At 38.3% G+C, this 22,317-nt stretch overlaps 1 protein-coding gene across 6 annotated transcripts in view; it reads left to right on the forward strand.

Annotated features, from left to right (window-relative positions):
• Positions 1 to 22,317, forward strand: part of ZFYVE28 (zinc finger FYVE-type containing 28) — a 145,353-nt gene that overhangs the window by 66,055 nt on the left and 56,981 nt on the right. For all 6 annotated transcript variants that reach the window (XM_064418879.1, XM_064418876.1, XM_064418878.1 and 3 more), the window contains exons 2-4: positions 167 to 307; positions 18,623 to 18,760; positions 21,218 to 21,420. In XM_064418879.1, the coding sequence (XP_064274949.1) occupies positions 18,653 to 18,760; positions 21,218 to 21,420 (311 nt within the window). In that variant the 5' untranslated portion in view covers positions 167 to 307; positions 18,623 to 18,652. The remainder of the gene's footprint in view (positions 1 to 166; positions 308 to 18,622; positions 18,761 to 21,217; positions 21,421 to 22,317) is intronic.

Genomic DNA, 22,317 nt, shown 5'->3' on the forward strand with positions numbered 1-22,317 from the left:
GTAAATAATCTCATTATCATTCTTTTCCATGGTGCCATACTGCTTATCTGGCTTATATGTTCAAAAAAATCACAGTAAATACAACTAGCTGAAGTTGGTTTAGTTTTTGGCATTGTTTTGGTTTTTTTGCAATAGTAATGTCATATTGTCCATGTCTCCAATGCAGAGAACAGACCCACAGCTCCTTGCTCAGTTCTACTATGCTGATGAGGAACTAAATCAAGTAGCAGCTGAACTGGACAGTTTGGATGGAAGAAAAGACCCACAGAGATGTACACTGCTGGTCAACCAGTTTCGCTCCTGTCAGGTAATCAAAGTGGCAGCTTCCTGATTTCTCTGGGATTTTTATATGCATTTAATGTATTCCATTAATATTTTATGTATTAGTTAGTTTTTATTGTTAGAGCTTTTTAAAATGAGCCTTTGTAGACACATGCCTTTCATTACTTTAAATGGTGTATTTTTGAAAATACTAGCCATAAAATAAATTTTCTACATCTCATTTAAGAGTGTTGATGCTTTCCCTGAATAAGAATACACATTATAAGCTTTGTTTCCTTTATACAGAATAAGGATACAGGACATGAGAAATGTTTCAAAATTTCAAGCAGCAAAATATATCCATGTCATTTGTAGCTGCTCAGCTTTCATGCCTCATGAATCTCAGAGTTTTTCATTAGTAAATGAACTAGTAAATGAACTACATTCAGAGGGTTTTGTGGTGTTTAGGTAATTGAAATTTTTAGACATAGACTCTACGTTTTTGTACCCTCTGTATTTACATGCTTTGATATTTCCTCTCCCAGTCACACCCAAGAAATACAGTTTGAACTGGAGTAGGTTCAAGTCTAAAATACATGATTCTCAGGTGGTATGAGGATTTCTATATGAAAAGTAAATGTTTGCTGTCACCTCAGGACAATTTTAAGTGGAAGGAGCATAGTAATAAATATACATTTACATATTCACCAAGTAAAATATGATGCAGTTAAGTGTAAAGAATGTATTTTGATTCACCCTTGCTAAAATTTCTTCCTGTTACTTCTAATAAAATGTACTGAACTTCATTATATGGAAAAATTTAATCACTAATCATGTTAGGATGAGTTTCAAGAAAAGTGCTCTGATCATTGTAGGAAGTGTTCACATTAGGTTAGCTGAGTCTGTTGAAAAGAAAGACAGTCAAGTGCTCTGTGTTTGCTTGCAAGAAAACTAAATTTTAGAAGTGCAGCTCTTTGAAGAGTGCCTACAATGAATGTCTTGTTCTGTCAGAAACAATTTTTGTGCTTCTGTTGACTTTGAATATCTTCACAATTTCCTACTGTATTGTTCCTACAGAAAAATGTGAGTTTAAGGGATTACCAAACTGGGAGTTGTAAGCTTATTAACAATTAAAAATGCTGTGACTTGGAGTGAAAAAAAATAGATGTGAAAGTTGCCTTGAGAGGAAGACTTCAGTCTTCTGTATTACAGATCAGCTGTACCCAAACCACATTTCACAAATATTTATCTGCCTTCTACAAAACCTCCTGTAGTGGATGTTCCACAGACTTCCTACTCAAATACTTTCCAAACTGGCAGGAAAGGTTTTCTGATATGAAGGGTGTGTTAACACTATCATTGTGCAAGACAAAGCTCCTTGGTTGTTTTATCCTTGGCAATGACAATTTATTCCCTGTTTCCCTGCAGGCACACAGGCTTTCTGATGTGTTTCCTGTAGTATAGGCAGACCTGAAGAGCTGTTCTATTAAAAAAATAGCTTCTTTGAGTGTTTCACCTGTAGGAGTGCAAGAAATGCAAATTCTGACTGCTCCTTGGTCAGTTTGCTTGGCTTCTGTAGTGATTCACTACCTTGTGACTCTTAATATCTTCTGATGTCTGGTCATTTCATTTGTCAAACAGATTGCTGTTACTAAAACAATCTGTTGCTAGAACTGAAAGAAAAGATGAAGGGTTTTTTATGTAATTTTTAGTTTTAAAAGTTCTGTAGAATAGGTCAGATCATTGTCAAATGTCATGTCAAAAATGGCTTTGCTTAATTAGGTCTTATGTTATTTTGTAAATGCAGAGGTTTTTTGTTTCTTTTAAGAATTTTCCTGTAATTTCCAAACAAGAGAAGGAACAGTGTTTTAGTAAGGACTCAAAACGTGGGTATTTGCTGCCCAAATATCACACAGTAGGAGGAAAAATTGGTTTTAGCCTAAGGTGTGGTGGTGTTTGAGAATGATGGAGCATCAACAGCCAGCCCTGGGCTCAGAACATTGTGGTGGAAGGTTGTGCATGTAAAAGGAGGGTAACAGCTGCCCTGTGCAATGCCTCTGGTATCTGCAAAAACTGTCATGCATCCTGAGACCTTTTCTTTGGAAATGTGCACTTTCTCACTCTTCAGGCAATGCTTTTGAAAAGTATTTTGTGACTACAGAACATAGTTTACCAGACTCCCAGTGTTTGCATTATTTTATTTTTCCTATTTTGTGCTAGTTTTTCCAGGGAAAGCTTAGTTTTAAGATTTCCAGATTACTCCCAGTTTTTATCTTCATGAAATTTAGAGGCATAGCATTTCTGTCAGATTTTAGTGGGGTTTTTTAGGGACAAAAATTTCTAAAATTCCATGTCCTTCTATCTTGGCATCTGTTTTTTTAAAGTAATTCATTGTTCCTGGGTTGCTTATTTTCATATTATTTACTGATAGTGTCTGCCTGATTAACAAATTATATTTTTGAATTTTTTTATCAATTAGAGAGAGGAAATGCCTTTAAATTAGTGTGATTTTTTAAAAAAATGCTAACAAGTCTCACAAACTGCTTGGAGATTCTTCTTGGAGAGAGGTTGGGTGTTATGTTGGATCTTAACCATGTCTGAAGAGCCAGGCTTTAAGTCTTTGAAGCTCTGATAGGTTTGTTAAAGATGTCCAAGTTTGCTGTAGAGTGTGAACAGACTCAGACAAACCAGAAGGTCTCTGCCTAAAGGATGCAATACTTTAAAGTGGACATACTTCAGGTTTTCTATCTTAACAAAACTGGCAGTATTAGTCAAGGCAAGTTGAAGGTAAGGTGCATCGTGGTGTTCCTGTGGATGTGCAGAGAACTGCAGTCTGTCTGCAAGACTGTTGATGCTTTCTTAGTAAGGAACTGCAGCTCTGAGTGTTGTCTTCTCCTTTGTCATAATACTGTCTGCTGATAAGAATCACACTTTTTACAGTAAATTAGCTTTCCAAAATTTGTGAACATCTTGCGGCTTGGTTTTCAGATGCTGTGGGTTGACTGTACAGCAGGATGCTGAGTAGCATAATCCATGAGTAAGAGTGGTAAGATGAGTAAGATGATGGTTTTCAAAGCCTTTCATTTTCACAATAATGTGATGTAACACTGTTTTCCAGTTATGGTAGCCAATTATAAAAATGCCATCCCTCATTTTGCTTTGCTGTTTGCATGTCAGTGGTAAAATGTTGTGAAATCATAACATAACTATCAATACAGGATCTTGCATTTATTGTGTGATTGATACCTATTAAGTAGATTAAAACACTTCTCTACTGGTTTCTGTTAAGATTAAAAATATATAAAGTGTGCTGAGATGCATGATAAAAAGCTGTGTAAGTTTTTCTTAAATGAACCAAAAGGTAGGCAGAATGACAATTTTGGTTTATTGAACTGAATTGATGGTTCTAGAAGAAAAACTCTCTCTTTTCCTTAAGAAAAACATCTCTGCATTAGTGAGTCTTCAGGCATATGCAGTGCTTGTTCATCTGAGTTTTTTTCCCTACAACACAAATCATTGCAGTATTTTTATATTAGTGGTATAACAAGGTGTCCTTTCCTGTGCTTTTCACAACATCACACAGTATTGAATTTTACAAGAAATGATGGTAACTCATGTACACTTTTGAATTATTCACTCATGCATTCACTATCAATCTCTAAATTAATTTGCTTTGATCATTGCTGTTTTCACATTGATTAATATTTTGTTAGTTGCCTTGGTAAACTGGTTTAAAACAATTTATTGGCTATTTAAATGGAGTTTGGTTTATTGTTAAATATTGCAACATTTGTTTTGTTTAAGAGTAAAGAGTAATAAACCCTTTGTTTCTAAAGCAGAGATTTGTCAGGACTTGACTGGTAACAAACCTGTGCATAACAGGTGAGAATGTTTCTGGGATCATGCTGTTTCAGTACACTGAGAATTATTTCTCTGTGTGCAGTAGTGAGGTCTCAGAATAGCACGTGAGTCAGCTGCAGCATGGTTTTATCAGCATTATTCCTGCAGATTGTCTCTCAGCAGTGTGTCTCTTGATCTGCTGAAGTGCACGAGGAAGGAATTTGCCCCATCAGGGCACTGAGCTGAAGCAAGCCATAGACTCTCCTGGCTGTGCTGTCCTTCTGCACTGTTCCACAGCACAGTAAAATGGGGAATTTATGATATTTGTGAGACAAGACTGTTTCTGGCTCGCTGGTAGGAGTGACGGACACTGCATTGACTGGCAGTACATTACACTGGTTCTTCACTCCTTTCCTGCTCTTTGCCTTCTTGGGAAGCACCTCCTGAATTGCTGCAGTTGGCAGCCCAGTGTTTCCAATTCAGCTTTAGCAGTTCCAGTTTGCTCTAACATGAGGTTTAAAATGCAGTCTGTAGTGGACTGCCTCCTGTATGGGTCACTCCTTTACATAGTGCTGAGAAGGAGGCACCTCTGAACCTGAGCTTCATTGCCCTCTGTAGCCTAAGTAAATGTTGGAGGAGTTGGAGCCCTTGGAGAAAGCTAATCATATTTCAGTGTTGTGTTTTATCACTTGCCTCTCTCAGTTTCTGTTCTGTAGCAATAAAAAATGTGAATTTTATCAAAAGTGCTGTTTCAACCACACTTATCTCCATATTTCTTCAAGCTCAATTTAACAACTGAAAGCATCACTGTGAAAAAAGTTGAGATACAATAGTGTCTCAACAATAGTATCTCAACTAGTAATAGTGAAAACAAAGCTTTGTCCTTACCATATAGGAATATGTTCCAGGCTGAAGGGGCTTACTGTGGGATGTGGAAAGGTGTTAAAATTGAATATGGCAAACAAGGAGTAAAGGAACAATGCTGCTGGGAGCATACTTGGGGAATCTGCTTTGTCACATGCTAAAATCACACTCATAGGATAGTTTGGGTTGGAAGAAACCTTAAATATCACCCATTTCCACCCCCTGCTATGGGTGGGGACACCCCAGGGGGCAGGACCTTGCACTTGGCCTTGTTGAATCCAAAATTTAAAACAAAAAGGAAATACATGCTCTTTATCTTTGAAATATATTTTTTGTGTATCTTAAGAGCTTAGGAATGTTACTTGCTTTCTGAAGAGGGAGGTGGATGGATAAAGGAGTTTAGAAGTGGGGAAGCCCTTTGTCTGACACTGTGTTGTGTCTGACCAAAGCAGTGATCATGTTTGATAATGATCACTTTAGGAGGTGGTTACCAATTTCAGCCTGATATGGGGATAGCAGCCCAGCTGTCTTTCACTTCAGCTTACACCATTTATGTATTGGTTTCGTATTTAATTAAGAAAACCCCACAAGACCCCAACAACAGTAACACAAAAAACCCAAACAAAACCCCACAAACAAGGGAAACAAAACCAAACAAATGAAAACAACAGACCATCAAAAATCTAACTCCAAACAAACAAAGCTTTCAACACCATCACACAGAACTGTGAAGCTGTTGCAGGGTTTGCAAATTGCTTAGTAACATTTCCAGAGTGGAAGAGAAACATGATTGAGCTGAGTGACTTGTCATAGAGCATGCATTGATTTCTCTGTAGTGGGAAATGGAAAGGCTCTTCAGTGTGTGACATTTGAGTTTTCTTATTATATATATTTAAAAATAAACAAAAGCTGATGTAGCATGAAATGACAACACAGGTGGTAATCAATAATGCACAAGGGTGAAACTGAATCTGGATTGACAAGTTGCTAAATAATGAAAAGAGAACTTATCTTTGTGTGCAAAACACTATTAATTTTTTATCAGTGAAAAAGGGATGTGATTATATTATGTTAAATGGTGCATGCCGGGGTAGCCATAGGTTGCTGCTAAAGAGCTGTGATGCAAGGTTGTGCTGTACCATCTGCTCAGGATGACCACAATCATTGCATGCAAACTCCTGTGGAAAACCACTGGCTTTGGTGGATGAGGTAGTCATCCATATAAAACACAAAGTGCTAACAGAAGAGCAAAATGAATATTTTATCTGTACTTCAATTAGAACAGTTTCTTCTTCGGTCACAAGTTTTATTCAAATTTATAAATACATTTTCTTCTTTGTGAAAGAGAACCCAGCTATAGAAGGCTCTTAATTTCAGAGGTATTGGAGTCTTCCAACACTCAGCTTCCAAAGATAAAATGATTTTTCATTTCTTAATGTATGATTATTTGCCCTGGATCATAGTTTTTATATTGCTAACAATTGGCATGTTGGTACCTTGAATGAGTATTGACAGGAGACCCGGGACACAGGGGTGTCATTCCCAGGGCTTTTGAAGGCTAAATGAGGACAATGAAGTCAGGTCATTTTAAGGCTGACTTTCCTCAGCATTTGTGAAGTAAGATACTATAGCAGATGCCGTTGTGTAGGAATTAATGTAATGTGACGTGTCTGACTGTCAGGGGCTTTATTGTTCTTCCACACTCCTCAGCAGTGCCATCAGAGGATTGCTGTCAGCTCTGCTGTAGTGTGATTGGCTAAATTTTAATTATATTTTTTTACTGGTGCAAAGAAGGATAGATTCTAGTATCAGCCACTGAATTTTTTATGTAGTCTGAATTGTTTATGTAGTCTCATGACTTAAATATGCTGCAATTTTCCTTCTTTTCTCCATATGGACATGGTAGCCCCACGTTAGCAAGATTAACCATACATGCAAATTATTTATTTTGTAATGTTTTTGTACTTGGGGATTAAGTCTGTTTTCTTCTGCTAGAAGCCTTTTCACTTAATCATATAGAAAAATCCTTTTCACTTATTTTTTTTCTTTAATACTGGGGAAGTATGATAAGAAAAACAAGAAGGCAAGTTAGTAATTTTTTCAAATCAGTTCTTAGCAGTGGAATTTAATTTTCATTGTGACCTTAACCTACTTGAAAGTTAAAGCCTGTTTTTTAATAAGAAATAATTCATTTCATAATAATAGATTATTATGAAGAATATTTTGTGGAATATTGTGCAGTCTGGTTTTCTCATGTGTCAGGTTGTTACAAGTAAGTTTTCATTTAACAAAATCCTTGAATCCTGAGTTGAAAGGGACCCACAGGGATCAACAAGTCCAACTGTTGGCCCCACACAGCACCATCCCCAGGAGTCCCACCCTGTGCCCCAGAGCATTGTCCAAGCACTCCTGAGCTCTGCCAGGCTGTGCTGTGAGCACTGCCCTGGGGAGCCTGCTCAGTGCCCAGCCACCCTCTGGGGGAAGAACCTTTTCCTGATATCCAACACAAAGCTCCCCTGACACAACTTGAGGACATTCCTTGGGTCCTGCCACTCACCAGAGAGCAGAGATCAGTGTCTGTTCCTCCTTTTCCCTCTAGAGGAAGTTGTAACTGCACTGAGGTCTCCCCTCACTTTTCCTCCTCCCAGTTCATTCGTTTGTCCTTAGTCCTCACCCAGAGGTTCTCAGCCGTGCCAGCTCTGTGCATTCCAGCCCCTGCACTGCACACCGTGCCAGCCGTGCCCACCTGCCACCAGCCTGGAGCCCTCCAGCAGGGCACTCCAGTCACAGAACTCATCCCACCAGGCTCTGCTCATGCCACTGATGCCAAATCTCTGGGACTGGGCCAAGGCTTCGAGCTCCTCCTGCTGGATCCTCATGCTGCACCTTGAGATGAAAGCCTTTAGGTGTTAAAAGATATCTATGTATGTTAAATATTGGACACAACAAAGACTTCCACGTACTGGAAGGAGGCATTACAAAATACTTTGGAGTTTGAGAGGATAGATTAATATCAGGCTGCCCTTTCATTACTTTCAGTGTATAATTTAACAATAAACTACTAATTGAATGGCTGGAATTTAAGGTGATGGGAAGAAAATAAATTGTTAGCCATTAGGGTGGCTTGTTCAATCATTGTAACTTTATAATTAGCCAAAGAGAATGAGAAGCTTAAATAGTTCAGTTATAACCCCAAGTTCCTTTTGGAGTAAACATGCACTGGTTGTTTTCTACCTCCAGCTTATGCTTTTGAAAGAATTTGTGTTAACTCATTGCTGCACAGTGTTCTTGGTGAAAAATAATGCAGATAATGCAGACTTTAAGACAATAATTTTAAAAAGATTCATTTTTGAAAGTATTACGTGTATTAGCAAGCTAGTGTTGCTTTGAAGAAGTTTGAAATTATTGATATGAAAACAGTTTGTGATAAGGATGGGTTTTGCTGTTGGAGAGCAGGCTTCAGATAGTAGGCTTTGTTCCTGCATGCTTGCATTCCTAAAAACTTCCAATTTTAAAGGCTTTGGGAAATCTGTACTTGTGTGAAATTAATTATGCATAAAAATGTGCTCTTGGTTAAGGAAGCTTACCTTTTTTGTTTATATCACCTACTCTCTCCTGCTGGATTTCCATTTTTTTTTAGACTAATGCTATTTTTTCAACACTTCTCAAGGTAGTGTTGAGGTGAGCAGCAGCAGCATTACCCCAAGTACATGGTTCTTCACATGGTGAAGAGATAAAGGTGGATACTTCTTACATGTTTGTACTGCTCCTTGTTCCATAGTTGTGAGAAAAGCTCAGAATTTAATTCAGAAAATGTAGTGCTCTTGATACTAACTTATGATGTACACAATATAAATTCTTAGGTTTGCCCTGAGAATACATTTTCAGTTCTCTAGAGGTCTCAAGGTTTCTTTGCCTGAAGATTACTTACACAAATACCAAGCAGCAGAGATTTGTATTCTTTGCTTTCTCTCCTGCCCTGCGGTGTGTGTAACTCTGCTGAAGCTGTTGCTGTTCCACACAGACAGGGCTCATAATCAAACAGTGTAACAGTTCATGTAGAGGTGGTAAATGATGATCCTCTTGAGGCTGCAAAGCTTGTTCAATTGATTTGTGCAACCGAGGCTCTGGGCTAAACAGCCTTTGTGATGTAAGCTCTGGTAATTTTTACTTTGGAATTGTTCTGATACTGTGAAAAAGTCTTTTTTGTGTGCTTTTTGTTCGCTTTTTTCTCTTTGGGTCTGATGCAGGCATAAATAATCAGAGACTAATTCTAGCAGGCTTTCGGAGTCATGTTTCCTTTTGACTTGGCTGATAACTGGTATGAAAAATTATTTTTCATTTTCATACATCTGTACAAACCTCTGGCCTCAGTGCCAGCCTTGTTTATTATTTGTACAATATTCCTCCATGGGGATTTTGCAGATTTGACTGTAAAATATTTTAACCCTGTAACTGGAATGTGATGAGTTTTCTCAGTAGATCTAATTAAAACATTTGTGGTTGTCTGGCTTATTCTGAAATGCAAGTGTCATAATTTATAATTGAGAAAAGAAAATTATGAGGGGATTCCTCAACCAGGAAAGCAGCATTATCTTTATGTAAATTTTTAGGAGAACTTGAAATCATTCATTTAAAATACACAGAGTGTAGAAATTATTTGAAGCTCGAACACTCTTAGAATGAAAGTCTCCAAAGGTTTGGTCTCTTTGGTTTTCAGTTGAAGTGTGTTGGATATAACTCTGTATTTGTGGTGCAATTTCACATGGGCCTTTCTTTGTCTTTTGTCTACAGCTGCACAACTTCAGCATAACTCAATTAATTCTGTACTCAGTGAAATCAGATTTTTCATTGATTTTTAATGCTAAGTGTGTTCTTTCTTTCCTAGCAGGTAAAGGCTTTTAAATTTACCAGTGCTGTGGGTTACCAGTGAGCTTTATAACTGTATTAATGGAACAGCATTGAGTGGTTTCAGAAGGAAATATTTCTGTAAATTTAAGTGGTTTTGGTCAGAGGTCTGTGATAGCTTTAGCAGCTCTGCGTGTTGGCTGCCCAGTCTTTGATTCAAGCAAGCCCTTGGGCACTTGGTAGAAATGTTATAAACATTTAAGTTGCAGTAAATATCTTAACTTTATTGCTTGGCTGTGTATTTAAGCACGGACAAACAAGAGAAATGAACTTTGATTTTATATAAAAATACCTCTGTTCCAATGTGTATTTCTGTGTTATCACACATAGTTCCTTAGGCATTATTCCATGGTCTGTTGGCAGTGTCAGTTTAAAAGTTTTCCATTCCAAATTTGCACTATCCTTGTTCCTATTCCCACAATTATACATGGCACCCCTCAAAGCACAGCTTTGAGAGAGCTTTGAAGTTTTAGATCCTTATCCAAGGCTACTTTAAATAAGCAGTGGTCAGCTTCACATTGGAAACACTTGCTCAGCTGTCCTGATGCACGCATTTGTAGAGTCTGTCTGTGAACTGGAGCAGTGAAATGATGGGGGTTACTCTGGGCGTGTGCACTGAAACCCTTCCTAGGTGTCCCCAGTACAGGAGCACTGAGTGCTGGTGAGACATGGGGACAGGGACTGCGGGGTAGGTGAGATAAGGGGCAGAGTCCCCAGCTGGCCTGGCTGCCAAAGGCTGACACTGCAGAACAGCCTGGCGCCAGTCTGTAATGAAAAGTGGCTTTCTGTTTCAGGTGTAGAAAAACCTTATCTGAAGGTGTCTCCTACTATCTGATAAGTGGTATGAGTAGAAGGAATCTCTAGGTGGGAAGATATATGCTCTTTCATTCCATGCTTTATTGGATTTGTATCCATGCTGAAGAGAAGCAGTTTTTACAAAGTCAGCATCAACAAGCATCCCTCGGTGGAGAGCTGCTAAAGAACTCAGAGGGCAGTGCTGTAGTGGATTGGCAGTGAGTTATCTATGAAATACTAATTGTGTCATTAACATTCCTGACAGGAGCAAACTGGGAGTATGTACCATCACTGTGAACAATGAGACAGTTCAGAGGTGGGATGTTTTCGTGTTTGATTGCATCTGTCCATTGAAGAACATTTTCTTGTAGAATTAGGTAGAAATAGATCTCATTAAAGGAGACAAATTAGCCAAAAGTGAAAGGAACTCCCTGCTGGGTTCTGAAACTAATGATTGGGTAGAAGTTGGCAAGAATCTATTCCTGATGTTTTGTTAATTGATACAGAGGTTAAACAGTGTGGATTGAACCAGGAGTACTTTTAGCTGAAGTAATGACCAGTCTTTCTTGCCTGCTCGATTTGCAGCCCTGGAGACATTATATTAGATATGTTAGTAGAGGTCAGTGAAGGAGACAGCAGGGTAATTACTGAGATCAAGGGAGGAAGCTGACGGAAAGAAACCTTCATGTTCACAGAGTTTAGAAACTGTAGCAGATAAAGATACCTTTAACAACAGAGGGAAGAAGTAAGAACCAAAAGCAGCCTCTGTCCAACCTATTGGGTGTTCCTCTTTGATCTGTGGTGAGGAGGGAATCATGATTGTTTTCTGAATTTGATTTGTGTCTGAGGCTTTTTTTAAAGTGGAACAGAGCTGGTGGACTCTAGAACAAAGTTCTCATAAGGTTTGTATTTAAGAAACTTGATGCAGAGGTAGGAGAGTCAGAAATTTGTGCCAGGATTAGGCTGTTTGATGTGAGAGTGAGCTAGGATTTATTAAAAGAAAATTATTTTATTTTATACACTGTCTTCCAATTTAATTTTGGTGGGGACAGTGCCAGTCAAGAAAAAAAAAAGGAAAAAAGAAAAACTGAGAACAGCCATCTGTAAAGTGATGATGTCAAGATTAATCTTAAATCTGAGACAATACAGAGATCTACTTGACTTTTTTCCTTTCATAATAGAGCTTGTAAATTTGGGTGGTTTTCCTTTAGAGTTCCAGTTCGGTTATTTTATAACTGATGGCAACATTTGTAATTTCATTACTCCTAGCAGTGATGACTTGTGTGAGTTGCATTGCTCTAACAGATGTCTGCTCTGTGCTGCCTGGCATCTTCAAACAGTTGGTGTCAGGTACCTGCTTCCTGTTTGGGTTTGCCACTGAGTGAAAGCTCTTAACATTTCTTTTGCAAGCAGGCACACTTGTCAACCTTTTCATATGTTTTCACCATACTTCACTGCAAATGAACTTGAGTATGGTTGTTCTAAATACACTAAGTAACCTCTAAGTATCAGAAAAATTGGTGGTTTTTTTTGTCTATTGGTTTGGTTCACAGATGTTAAATTTGCCTTTTTTCCCCCCCAGTAATGTCAAGTGATCAGTGGAATGTTGTAGTTTGAAAAACAAATCTTCAAAGTTAAACATTCATTATCAGTAAATAAAATAATTAAATGTGTCTTTTTAAATGTTGGCTTTTAACAGCTTTTCTTCTTTTTTGGGAAACTTCTAGTCACTACAGAATAATTAGCAAATGGCTATAAAATATAAAATGCTTGACTGTAAGTTGGGCTGTCAGTACAGCTCCATCAACTAACAGGAATTGTGTTTTCTTTCTACATTTCATATTTGAACTTACGTAGGGAGTGATTCATAATTAAAAATATTTTTTCTTTGAAACTAGGATCCTAACAATGTTTAGTACTGTAGCCTTAAATTGTAACTTCTCATATTAACAAGTTTTTTCATGTGTTTCCACTTGCTCACATGGGTCAAATAGGTCATTGTGAGAAACTCCTGTTATCTAAGGCTGTGGACAGAGTGGAATGAAAATGCTGTGCACTGCAGGTCAGGGAATTAATTTGCAGCAGAGAACCATAGGGAAGAAAGCTGGATCCATGCCAACTCAGCAATGAATGTGTTGGGGATGCAGGATGCTTTCACTGCAGCAGGGGAAGGCAAAGTGACGATGGCAGTAATTAATAATGACATCTCCTTCATTCTGCCCTCTGAATGGGAATTCCTCTTTTATTTATTGAGAGTTGTTGTTGCTAGGCTGGGGCAATACAGAATTTAAATTGCTAGATATCCAAGTTGCCTTTTCATGGTGAATTTTGGTAGTACTCTCTATTGGGATGGGTTAAACTAGGAGCTGCTCCCCAAAGTTCACACAAAGAAAAATTCTGTTACTTTTAGAAAGTGGAGTCTCATGAGTTGCACCTTCAATTTATAGATGATGCCAAGGTGGGTGGAAGAGTTGATGTCTTCAACAGCAGGAAGGCTCCACAGAGGGATCTGGACAGGCTGGATCAGTGGGCCCAAGGCTCTGAGGCTCAACAAGGCCAAGGCTGGCTCCTGCCCCTGGGTCACAGCAACCCCTGCAGTGCCACAGGCTGGGGCACAGTGGCTGCAAAGGCCCCGTGGAAAAGGACCTGGGGGTGCTGGTTGAGAGTGGCTGAACAGGAGCCAGCTGTGCCCAGGTGGCCAAAAAGGCCAATGGCACCTGGCCTGCATCAGCAGTGGTGTGGCCAAGCACAAGTTTTTTGAGTGGCTGAGGCAGCTGGAGATGTTTAGCCTGGAGAAAAGGAGGCTCAGGGAAGATCTTATTGCTCTCTACAACTGCCTGAGGTTGAAGCCAGGTGGGGTTCAGGCTCCTCTCCCCAGTAACAATTGATAAGACAAGAGGAAATGGCCCGAGTTGTGCCAGGGGAGGTTTAGATGGGATATTAGGAAAACTTCCTTCATGAAAAGGGTTGTCAAGCATTGTAACAGGCTGCCCAGGGCAGTGCTGAGTTGCCATCACTGGAGGTGATGAAAAGCTTTGTGGATGTGGTACTTGGGCACGTGGTTTAGCAGTGGACTTGGCAGTGCTGGGTTAGTGGTTGGGCTTGATCTGAAAGGTCTTTTCCAACCCAAACAATTCCATAGTGCTACATTGCCAGTGGGAAATAACCAATTAGCTGATGAGGCAAAAAGAGTCTGAAAGCTCAGCCTCCGGGATCTGTGCAAGATGGACTGGAGGGAAAACCATAGAGAGGCTTTGGATCTCTAATGTGAAATAACTGTCTGGATTCTGAAGCCAGGACTTTTGTGTGTACATTGAAAACCTGTTTGTTACATCAGAGAAGACACCACCTTGCTACTGGATTCTTCTGTTAAAGTAGCCCATAAAACTCTAAAATACTCGCTAATTGCTTTAATTGCAATAAAATATTCCTTTATTTTTGGCATTGATTTGTGTTCATCTGTGACTTCTGATTGCCACGTGATGTTGAAGGGGTTCTGGAACTTACCAAGCTAGAAAGGGTGACAAAAAATATCATGGACTTACTTAAATGAAGAGGCTAAAATATCATCCATTCAGCTCATGGTGATGTTGTCATAGACCACATTGCCTTAGCTAGATTTCACTGATAATTCAAAACATGGCTATTAAAGAGGTACTGAACAGCACAGGAAGTTACCTTCCTTTGAAGAAGTCTTGCAAAAGACCTCAGAAAGGTCATATTAAATTTAATGTTGTGGAAGAGCGCCGTAAATTTTATCAATGGCATGTACAAAAGGGTAGATATGTTTGCCTTTTGTTGCTCTAAACATATGTTTCTGTTATGAGGAAGATTAATTTCTTGACATTTTTTGGGTACCTATTCTGGAAGCTAATGCAGCAGTTGATGTTAGCTTTATGGTCTAATTATTTAATATATGGCTAATTACTGATCGGCCAAAAATAAACCATTTGTCCTCTGCTGTGGCTATCTACATGCACTGACTCACTGTCACTCATTATCTTCCCTATCAAAATGAAATATAAGTGCTGTCTGTTATGTGAAACTCTGAGCTGTGTTTTCCAGGAAATGAGGAGTTTGGAGTAAATCCCAAAGCAGAATCTCTGCAGTGGCTGCCTGTGCTGCTGTAAAGCCTCAACAGAGCACCTGAAACAAAACTGCACATCCCAGTGTACAGATAAACCAAAAGATAACAGATAAAGCCACCAAAAGAGGCATTAAAATCCGGAGGCTTTTATGTAGAAAGATGGATCAAGTGAAAGATTTACTACTTCAATTCCAACTAATTGATTTCTGTTGCTTAAATTAGAGCAAAATTTCAGTGCTACCATGTATCCAAACCCATTTGTTATTAGCTTACAAAGCAGAATACTGTAATTAAATAAATTGAATGTTTCTTGAAGTTCTTCTAAAGAATAGACTAATTTGCTTACAATGCATTGGATAGTCTGTCTAAATTGGCTGGCATCCTTCCAGTTTTAAAGCATCTGAGATCTGAAATTATTATGGGAGCAAATATTCCAGATTTTTTATGTAAGTTACTCTGCTCTGGGTGTCATAAGAAAAATGGAAGAGGGGAAGGAAGTGATGGAGAATTGTTGGTTTGTTTTGTTTTTTTTTTTCTTCTGTAGGATGATAAAATAAACCCTGTAGAACAACAGAGAATTTGGGAAATTGCACATCTTCAAACAGCAAAAGCAATTTAGCTTGTAGAAATCTTTCAGTATTCGTACATTATGTATCAAAGTTCCATCAACTGTTCTTTCTGTAATCTTCCTGTATCCCTGCTAGACTAGGCAGGAGAAGATGGCCATGTTTTTAATTGGCTTTTTCACTGAGCTCTCTGACAATAACCAGCTGCCTGTGTGAAGCCAGGTAACTCTATACAGACAACTGCTACTGGAGATGGAGCTATTGTGATTTATTTCCATTGGGAAGTGTATATTAAAATTCTAATTACCTGTAGTTTAACTTAGTAGTACTGCATATATTAAAAAAAAATACCTGACTCAAAGTTTGGCACACATGGAGAGGTGTTGGTAGATCTTGGGTGCTCTGGAGCAGAAGCATCTAGAGGTTATAGGAATGCTGAAGAAATGAGGCTGAATATTAAGTGTCTTTTAAGGGGGAAACAAATAAATTCTATACTTAAACATTAGTATATTGTAAAAAGTTGAAATATCTTCATTACATCATCATGCCTTTAGTTGCAGTAATCAAGTATATTAAGGTATAAAATTTCATGATGCTTGTAATAATTATATCCTGAGATGATTTAGACAGAATCTTAGAGCTTTTTAACAGGTATAAGGATTAGAAAAACAGAACAAAACCATGGAACAGTTGCTTACTAGCTGTGAGTCCTCTTTCTTTATTCTGTTTGTGTAAAATGTTCTTTGATACATCAGGAATTTTGAATATGTATATAGGTGGTTATGTAAGGGAAATTCAATCTGTCTTGTAGCTGCTGTCACATAAGATTGCATTTAAAAAATAATCCATTGAAGTAAAATAAAATTTAGGGAGGAAAGTTGTTTTAATATGGCTTTTCCTCTGTGTAGCATTTTAGGGGAAAAAAAGTAAGAGAAAAATTGCATTTCCCATATTAAAGTTGGGTGGCAAGTAAAATAAATTGGAATCTCATGTCGTAAAATAAAATGTAATTGGATTACTTAAAGTCTGATATAACCAGATTTGAATAGTGTTCTCAGAGTTTCCTGCCTTAATATTTCTCTGCATTTTGTGAAACTTTTGTAAAATTTTAGCTGGTAAGATTACTTTTTACCACTATAACTCTCCAATGCAAAAAGGCCTTTGCAAACATTAATTCTCTGAAAACAGGAATCTGGCTTTTTCATCCTGGTGATAAAGACCAACTTGTATTGCACCAGTGATAAAGTGAGAGCTACAGGCAGAGCACCTGGTCTCAAAATAGATCAGTAATGACAGATTTGAAACACTTCATGAGTGACTCATGCCTTTCTACAATGTAAATGTTTTTATCCTCAGTTTCAGCCTTTGCTCTGTAACTTTGGGTAGTTTAGGAGTTGTTTTTCTTAGGAGACCTACATTCAAAATGCTTTGGTTCCCAGGTAGATTTAGCTAAGTATTGGTGAGAGAAGTATACTCAATACTATGAATTAAGAAGTGGAAGCAGAATAGGAAACTTGCTGTTATTCTGTTTTTTCTGACCCTAAGGTGTCAGACCAATTTGGATGTGATTTCTTGTCTGACTCCCTGCTGTCCTGGAGAGAGGAGGTGCTGAATGTTCTGCCAGTGGTTCAGGTGCTGCTGCAGGAGGGTGTGGGCATCTTTGCTCTGTCCTCTTCCAGGATTTAACTTCAGTTCTCCTTGCAATGACCCTTGGGAGTATTTAGGGTTGGCTTTTCCCTCAGTTCCTGCAAGGGGCATCTCTGGATTCTAAGGGATCCTAGTGCCCCACTGATCCTGGCAGTACAACAGGCCCAGCAGAGTGAGGGGGAGGTTTCATCTCTAAAATCAGGGGGTTTTTTGGTGATTCTAGTTTTCTTGTCTCTTCTCATACCTGCTGGCCATGGTCTGTGTTGTGATGTCCTGGAGGGGCTACAGGGCATTTGATTTTCAGTCTTGCATCTAGAGAAGATGGTTGGTCATTACACTTCTTTGTGTGTTTTAACTCTATGAGGTGGGGTTTTTTGTTTGTTTTTTACAACTTTATTGATATGAAACTTATCTCATGACAGCTTTGCAAAAAATACTTTGTGAAAGTGTTTTAATCATTAACACATCAAGTTCCTTATACCAGTGTGTAATAAATATTGCTGATCATTAATTTATTCCCTTATTTTGATTGAAGACAACTGTAATTACAGCCTTAATGTTAAGATTATTTTGTGGCAACAGCAGGTGCAGCAGTTTGTGGAGAAATTGTAGAAAATGTGGATCATTCATTGTACTTAAAGTAGGTTTTGTCTTTTTTGATGGGGAACATATTAAAGGGGCAGGTTTCTTCAAAATTCCTGTCTTCTACTGTTTTTTAAATGCAGGTGAAAATAAACCAGTAAAGTGTAGATTTAAAGCAATTCTGTCTGTTAAACAATTTTGTACAGACAGATGTGGTGGTATTTGTTTGAGAAATACTTTAAATAGAATGTGAATTCTGTAAATAGCGGAAGAAGCATAAGACAAAACATCTTTATGAAAGCACTCAGCCTTTTTCATGCTCTCAATCTACCTTTATTATGTTAATTAAATTCTGTACAGCTCCCAGCAGGGGAATGTGAAAATTATCTTTTCAAATAAATGAATACAGATTATTTACTGCATATCAAGAAACTGCTTGTAGGTCTTTGATCATTGTCCTGGTGTAGAGGTAGATCAGAGCAGTTATTAAAGCTCTAATTTGTGTGGTGTCCCCTTATCCTCCTGGTGTCTGGGGGATGTGGTGGTTGGTGAGAGTGCCAGTCCTTGCCCACATAGGATTCAGGTGTGTAAAGTGCTTTAGATTACCAGGATGAGCTTAAATGGTCCAAATATAACTCAGTTTCTAACAACTGCCAGATACCCTGTCAGGTGCTCTTTGTAGGAATAAGGGCAGTGTGTGTTGGGGCTGGTGAGAAGAAATGGAAAAGGTTTAATTCACGTGTACTTCCAGTTTATTTTCTGATACGTACAGAGAGCTGGAGGTAACAAACTCTTTATGTCATGCCTCCTCATCAGAAGTCTCATTAAAGTAGCAAAGTTAAGTGCAACTAATCTGAGAAACCGTTTCTAGGAAAACTACAAAGAGTGAACTTAGCTGCTCTTGTTTCTGTGCAATATTCTCCTCTGTTTTCGCTGTGTGTATGAAGACCATGAGAGTTAAATGCTGCATTTTCTATCTTAATTGGTTGGTACTTCACTAATAAAGTCTATTTTAGAAGCAAAAATGTTTTCTGTGCAAACTGTATATATGGTATCCTGTTTTTTGCTCCAGGATAATGTTTTGAACATCATAAACCAAATCATGGATGAATGCATTCCACATGAACGGGCCAACAGAGACTTTTGTGTTAAGTTTCCAGAGGAAATACGCCATGACAACCTTGCAGGACAGCTTTGGTTTGGAGCAGAGGTAGGTCTGTCTTACTCCTGTTGTTTGGGATTCATAGACACTTTTTTTGTTGTGTAAAGCCACAAGAACCTGTTCAGATTTTTCTGAAACAGGTACAAGAAAGAATTACAGGGCAAAATAAACAAGAGAACTTGCTCTGGGTGCTCAGAGAAATGGGGTTCTTTTACTGTGGTTTTGGTTGGGCTAAGAGCATACCAGGTTATTTTCATAATTGTGTGCTGTCAATATTCTATAGTAAAAAACTATTTTCTTGTGGGTGATTTTTTGTTTGGTTTTTTTTTCTGATCAGTCATCTTGTGTCTTGAAGATCTTAGAAACAAATAAAAATGTATTAGAGAGTTTCATCAGGACAAAAGTTCATCTCCAACAAATACAAGTGCATGCTGTTACTTTATTTTAATGGCTGTGTTATGCTATAATTCATCCTAATTATGCAACCTCAGGCTGTCATATGTTGTACATATCTTCTGGTTTCATGTGTATGCCAAAAATAATAGTTCCTGTGCAGATCACTCAAGTCCACTTTTCTTCTCTTACCTGGTTTCTCTCAAAGACTTGCTTCTAGACCAACCTGTAGGAACAAGGAATTTTTGTAGTGAATAAGCTTCTGTTATTTGAACCAAAGGAAGCCTGAGGTGTCAGAACAAAAGGCTGTGATATGCAAGATATTTATTTTTTAGTACTGATGTCTTTGGCTAAAAAAAAAAAATAAATCATTTTTGGTGGCATTTTTTGTATTGTGGCATCTTTAGTGATAAACTCTTCACTGGCCTGAAGGTAACTTAAGGTGGCACCATGAATTTGTTGAGACTTGAGGGAGGATTAGTCCAGACATCCATGTTGTAGTCTTGTTTTCTGTGCTTCCTCTCTTGTACTTGAAGCAATCCTTAGCCTCCTGTTAATAACTTTTTTTTTCTTTACCAACTTCTCCTTTCTTTTTCAAGTGCATGTTCTCCATGAAGATTTCCCATCTTGTTCAGTCCAATATGCCTCCATATGTTCTGTTTCTGAAACTTGCTTTGACAGTTGTTAATTGCAGGCTCCTCTGAGTCAGAGAAGTCTCAGAATTTACAAAATTAATTTGGTATGTCAGTGCTTTGTAATCCTGTCCTAAGTCTTGTTTTATTCACTGCTGTGTTATGTAAGCTAAACCTGTTTCCAAATCAAACTTTCACTGTGTAGCCCTCAGGCTGGAGGGACCTGTTGGTTCCAGGGGAAGTAACACATGCAGTGATGGTGTAATGCCAACTCCTGCTGCTGTAGGCACTGCATCCTGTAAATTCATGGAGCAAGAAGGTTGTGTGAGCTTCATGAGTACACACTTCTGCCCTTGCCAGTACAATCACTGAGTTATCAGACTGAGAATACCTATCAGCAGGTAACACTTACTCTATCCAGACTTCCCACAAATACTGCTTTGGCTGATAAGAAGTAAGAACATGATCTTCTCTGAGTGCCCTCAAATCAGACTGCTGAGAAATGATCCCTTCTGGGATTGCAGGTCCCTCATACTGAATTGCAGGTGTGGCTCCCATCCACAGGATGCCTGGGAGAGGGGGGTGACACAGCTGCAAATGGAGATTTAAAAAAGGGAAGAAAAACCCTGATCTTTGTGAATTGTATTTTCTCAATTAACAGAAGTATTTCTATTAATGCAGCAGTTGTAATTTATATTGGTGCTTCCAAATGTAACCATAAAAGAATAAAGCCAGCAGTTGTGTTTAGTGGCAAGATTTAAAAAAAAAGTTTTATTAATGTGTTACAGTAAAAATCTACTGTTAATGTCTTTGTCAGCTGGATGGAGTCCATGTATAATGCCTGGGGCAAGGAGTCTTAAATAGTTGCTTTCCAGACACTGGAAGGGAAGAATCACTCAGTGACCTGATTTTTGTATATTATCATGATTTCTGTGGGAAGCAGGGTACTGGCCTAACTGGATTCTTGTGTGACAGCCAGTATGAGCAGCTTTGCTGTAAAAGACATCACAGTTGCAGAACTTGGAACAGACTTATTTTACAATAAAATAAAAAATCCAAATCAAAGCCCAAATCAAAACAGCCCATGGACTGTAGTTTTGCTGGATTCCCACCTCTTTTATGCAAGGAATCTGTGTGTGAATAGAGGATCTGTCCTACTGATGCTTATTGCCCAGCTGGTGGGAGAATAACTTTAGTTCTTCTGTCAGCACTGTGGTCACCCTAAGACATTCTTGTACTTCAAAATTTTCCTCTTCTCATCTCTCCCTGTCTGAGCTGCTCCTTTTTCTGTGAAAGCTTTTGACTCTATACCAGCCTTAAATCTTTCACTTGTTTAATTATTTGCAGCCAAGTGGGGCTAAGTACTGGCATTGTTCAAAAGCACATCTTATTAAATAGCACATCTTGTGCTTTATTTCTGAGTATAGAAGTATTTTTACTTTGTAAAAACTAATATTTTATCTCTTCATATCTTTCACAGTGTTTGGCTGCTGGTTCAATTATTATGAATCGTGAAATTGAGAGTATGGCTATGAGGCCCTTGGCCAAGGATCTGACCCGAAGCCTAGAGGAAGTCAGAAATATCATTCGTGACCAGGCCTTGAGGGATTTGAACCTCTACACAGAAAAAATGAAAGATTCCCTCAAGCATTTTGATGTCCTTTTTGCTGAGTTTGAATTAAGGTAAAAGAGATGAAGTAAATGTGTTGTGAGCCATGTCTTAGCCACTGCAATTGTTTTTTGGCTTTTTGGTTTTTGGAAATTGACTGTTACACTCTATATTCTTTGACTGGAAAAATGATGTAAATTTTTTATCATTGTATTTTAATTCTTCAGTAATTTGTGTATTGTTAGATTTTTCCTTCCAGTGTAGCAATAATGAAAACTAGATAGCTTTTTAGCAATCAACATTTCCTCTCTCCAACTAAACTATAATCCCCCATTTGCATACTGGCAAATGGCATTTGAGGGAGAATTTCCAAGACACAAAAGGAAACCATAAATCTCTTAATGTTTTCTTTGTCAGAGAAAAGGCAACAAACAGATACTTAAAAGGAAAAGAACGATTAACACATATTCTAGAGACTGAGGTTTTGTTCTCTTGTGCTTAGTGGTTCAAGCAAGATGTACCCAGTGAATTTAAGAAGGCAAATTGAATTCTGATGGAGGAAGTGTTTTTACATGAACCATAATTAACCACAGGAAATCACTGATTTCTAAACTTGTGATTGAAAAATGACTTTGAGATTTATAGCTTAAGTAAAAATAACTGCTTTTTGTGGTGATGTCTTTTGCATCAAGGGTCACATTGACCAGTCTTGCACTGTGCTTCAGAGTGTAGCCAGCTACCTGCCTGTGTGTTAGATGTTTGTGGTGCTGGCCACAGACAAGATAATGGGCAGGATTATCTGTGGATCTCATATGACACAGTCACTGCTGCCCTTAGCAGAACATGTTTCTTGGAATTGGGTTGTCTTTTAATATTTCTTGGGAATAACCTATAGACTGTCATTTCCCACGTTACTGCTTGCCCTTCCTCAAAATTGTTACTCTTGTGTTCTTTCACTCAGGTAAGCGGGT

This window comes from Passer domesticus, chromosome 4 (assembly GCF_036417665.1).
Source record: "Passer domesticus isolate bPasDom1 chromosome 4, bPasDom1.hap1, whole genome shotgun sequence".
Classification (NCBI taxonomy): Eukaryota; Metazoa; Chordata; class Aves; order Passeriformes; family Passeridae; genus Passer; species Passer domesticus.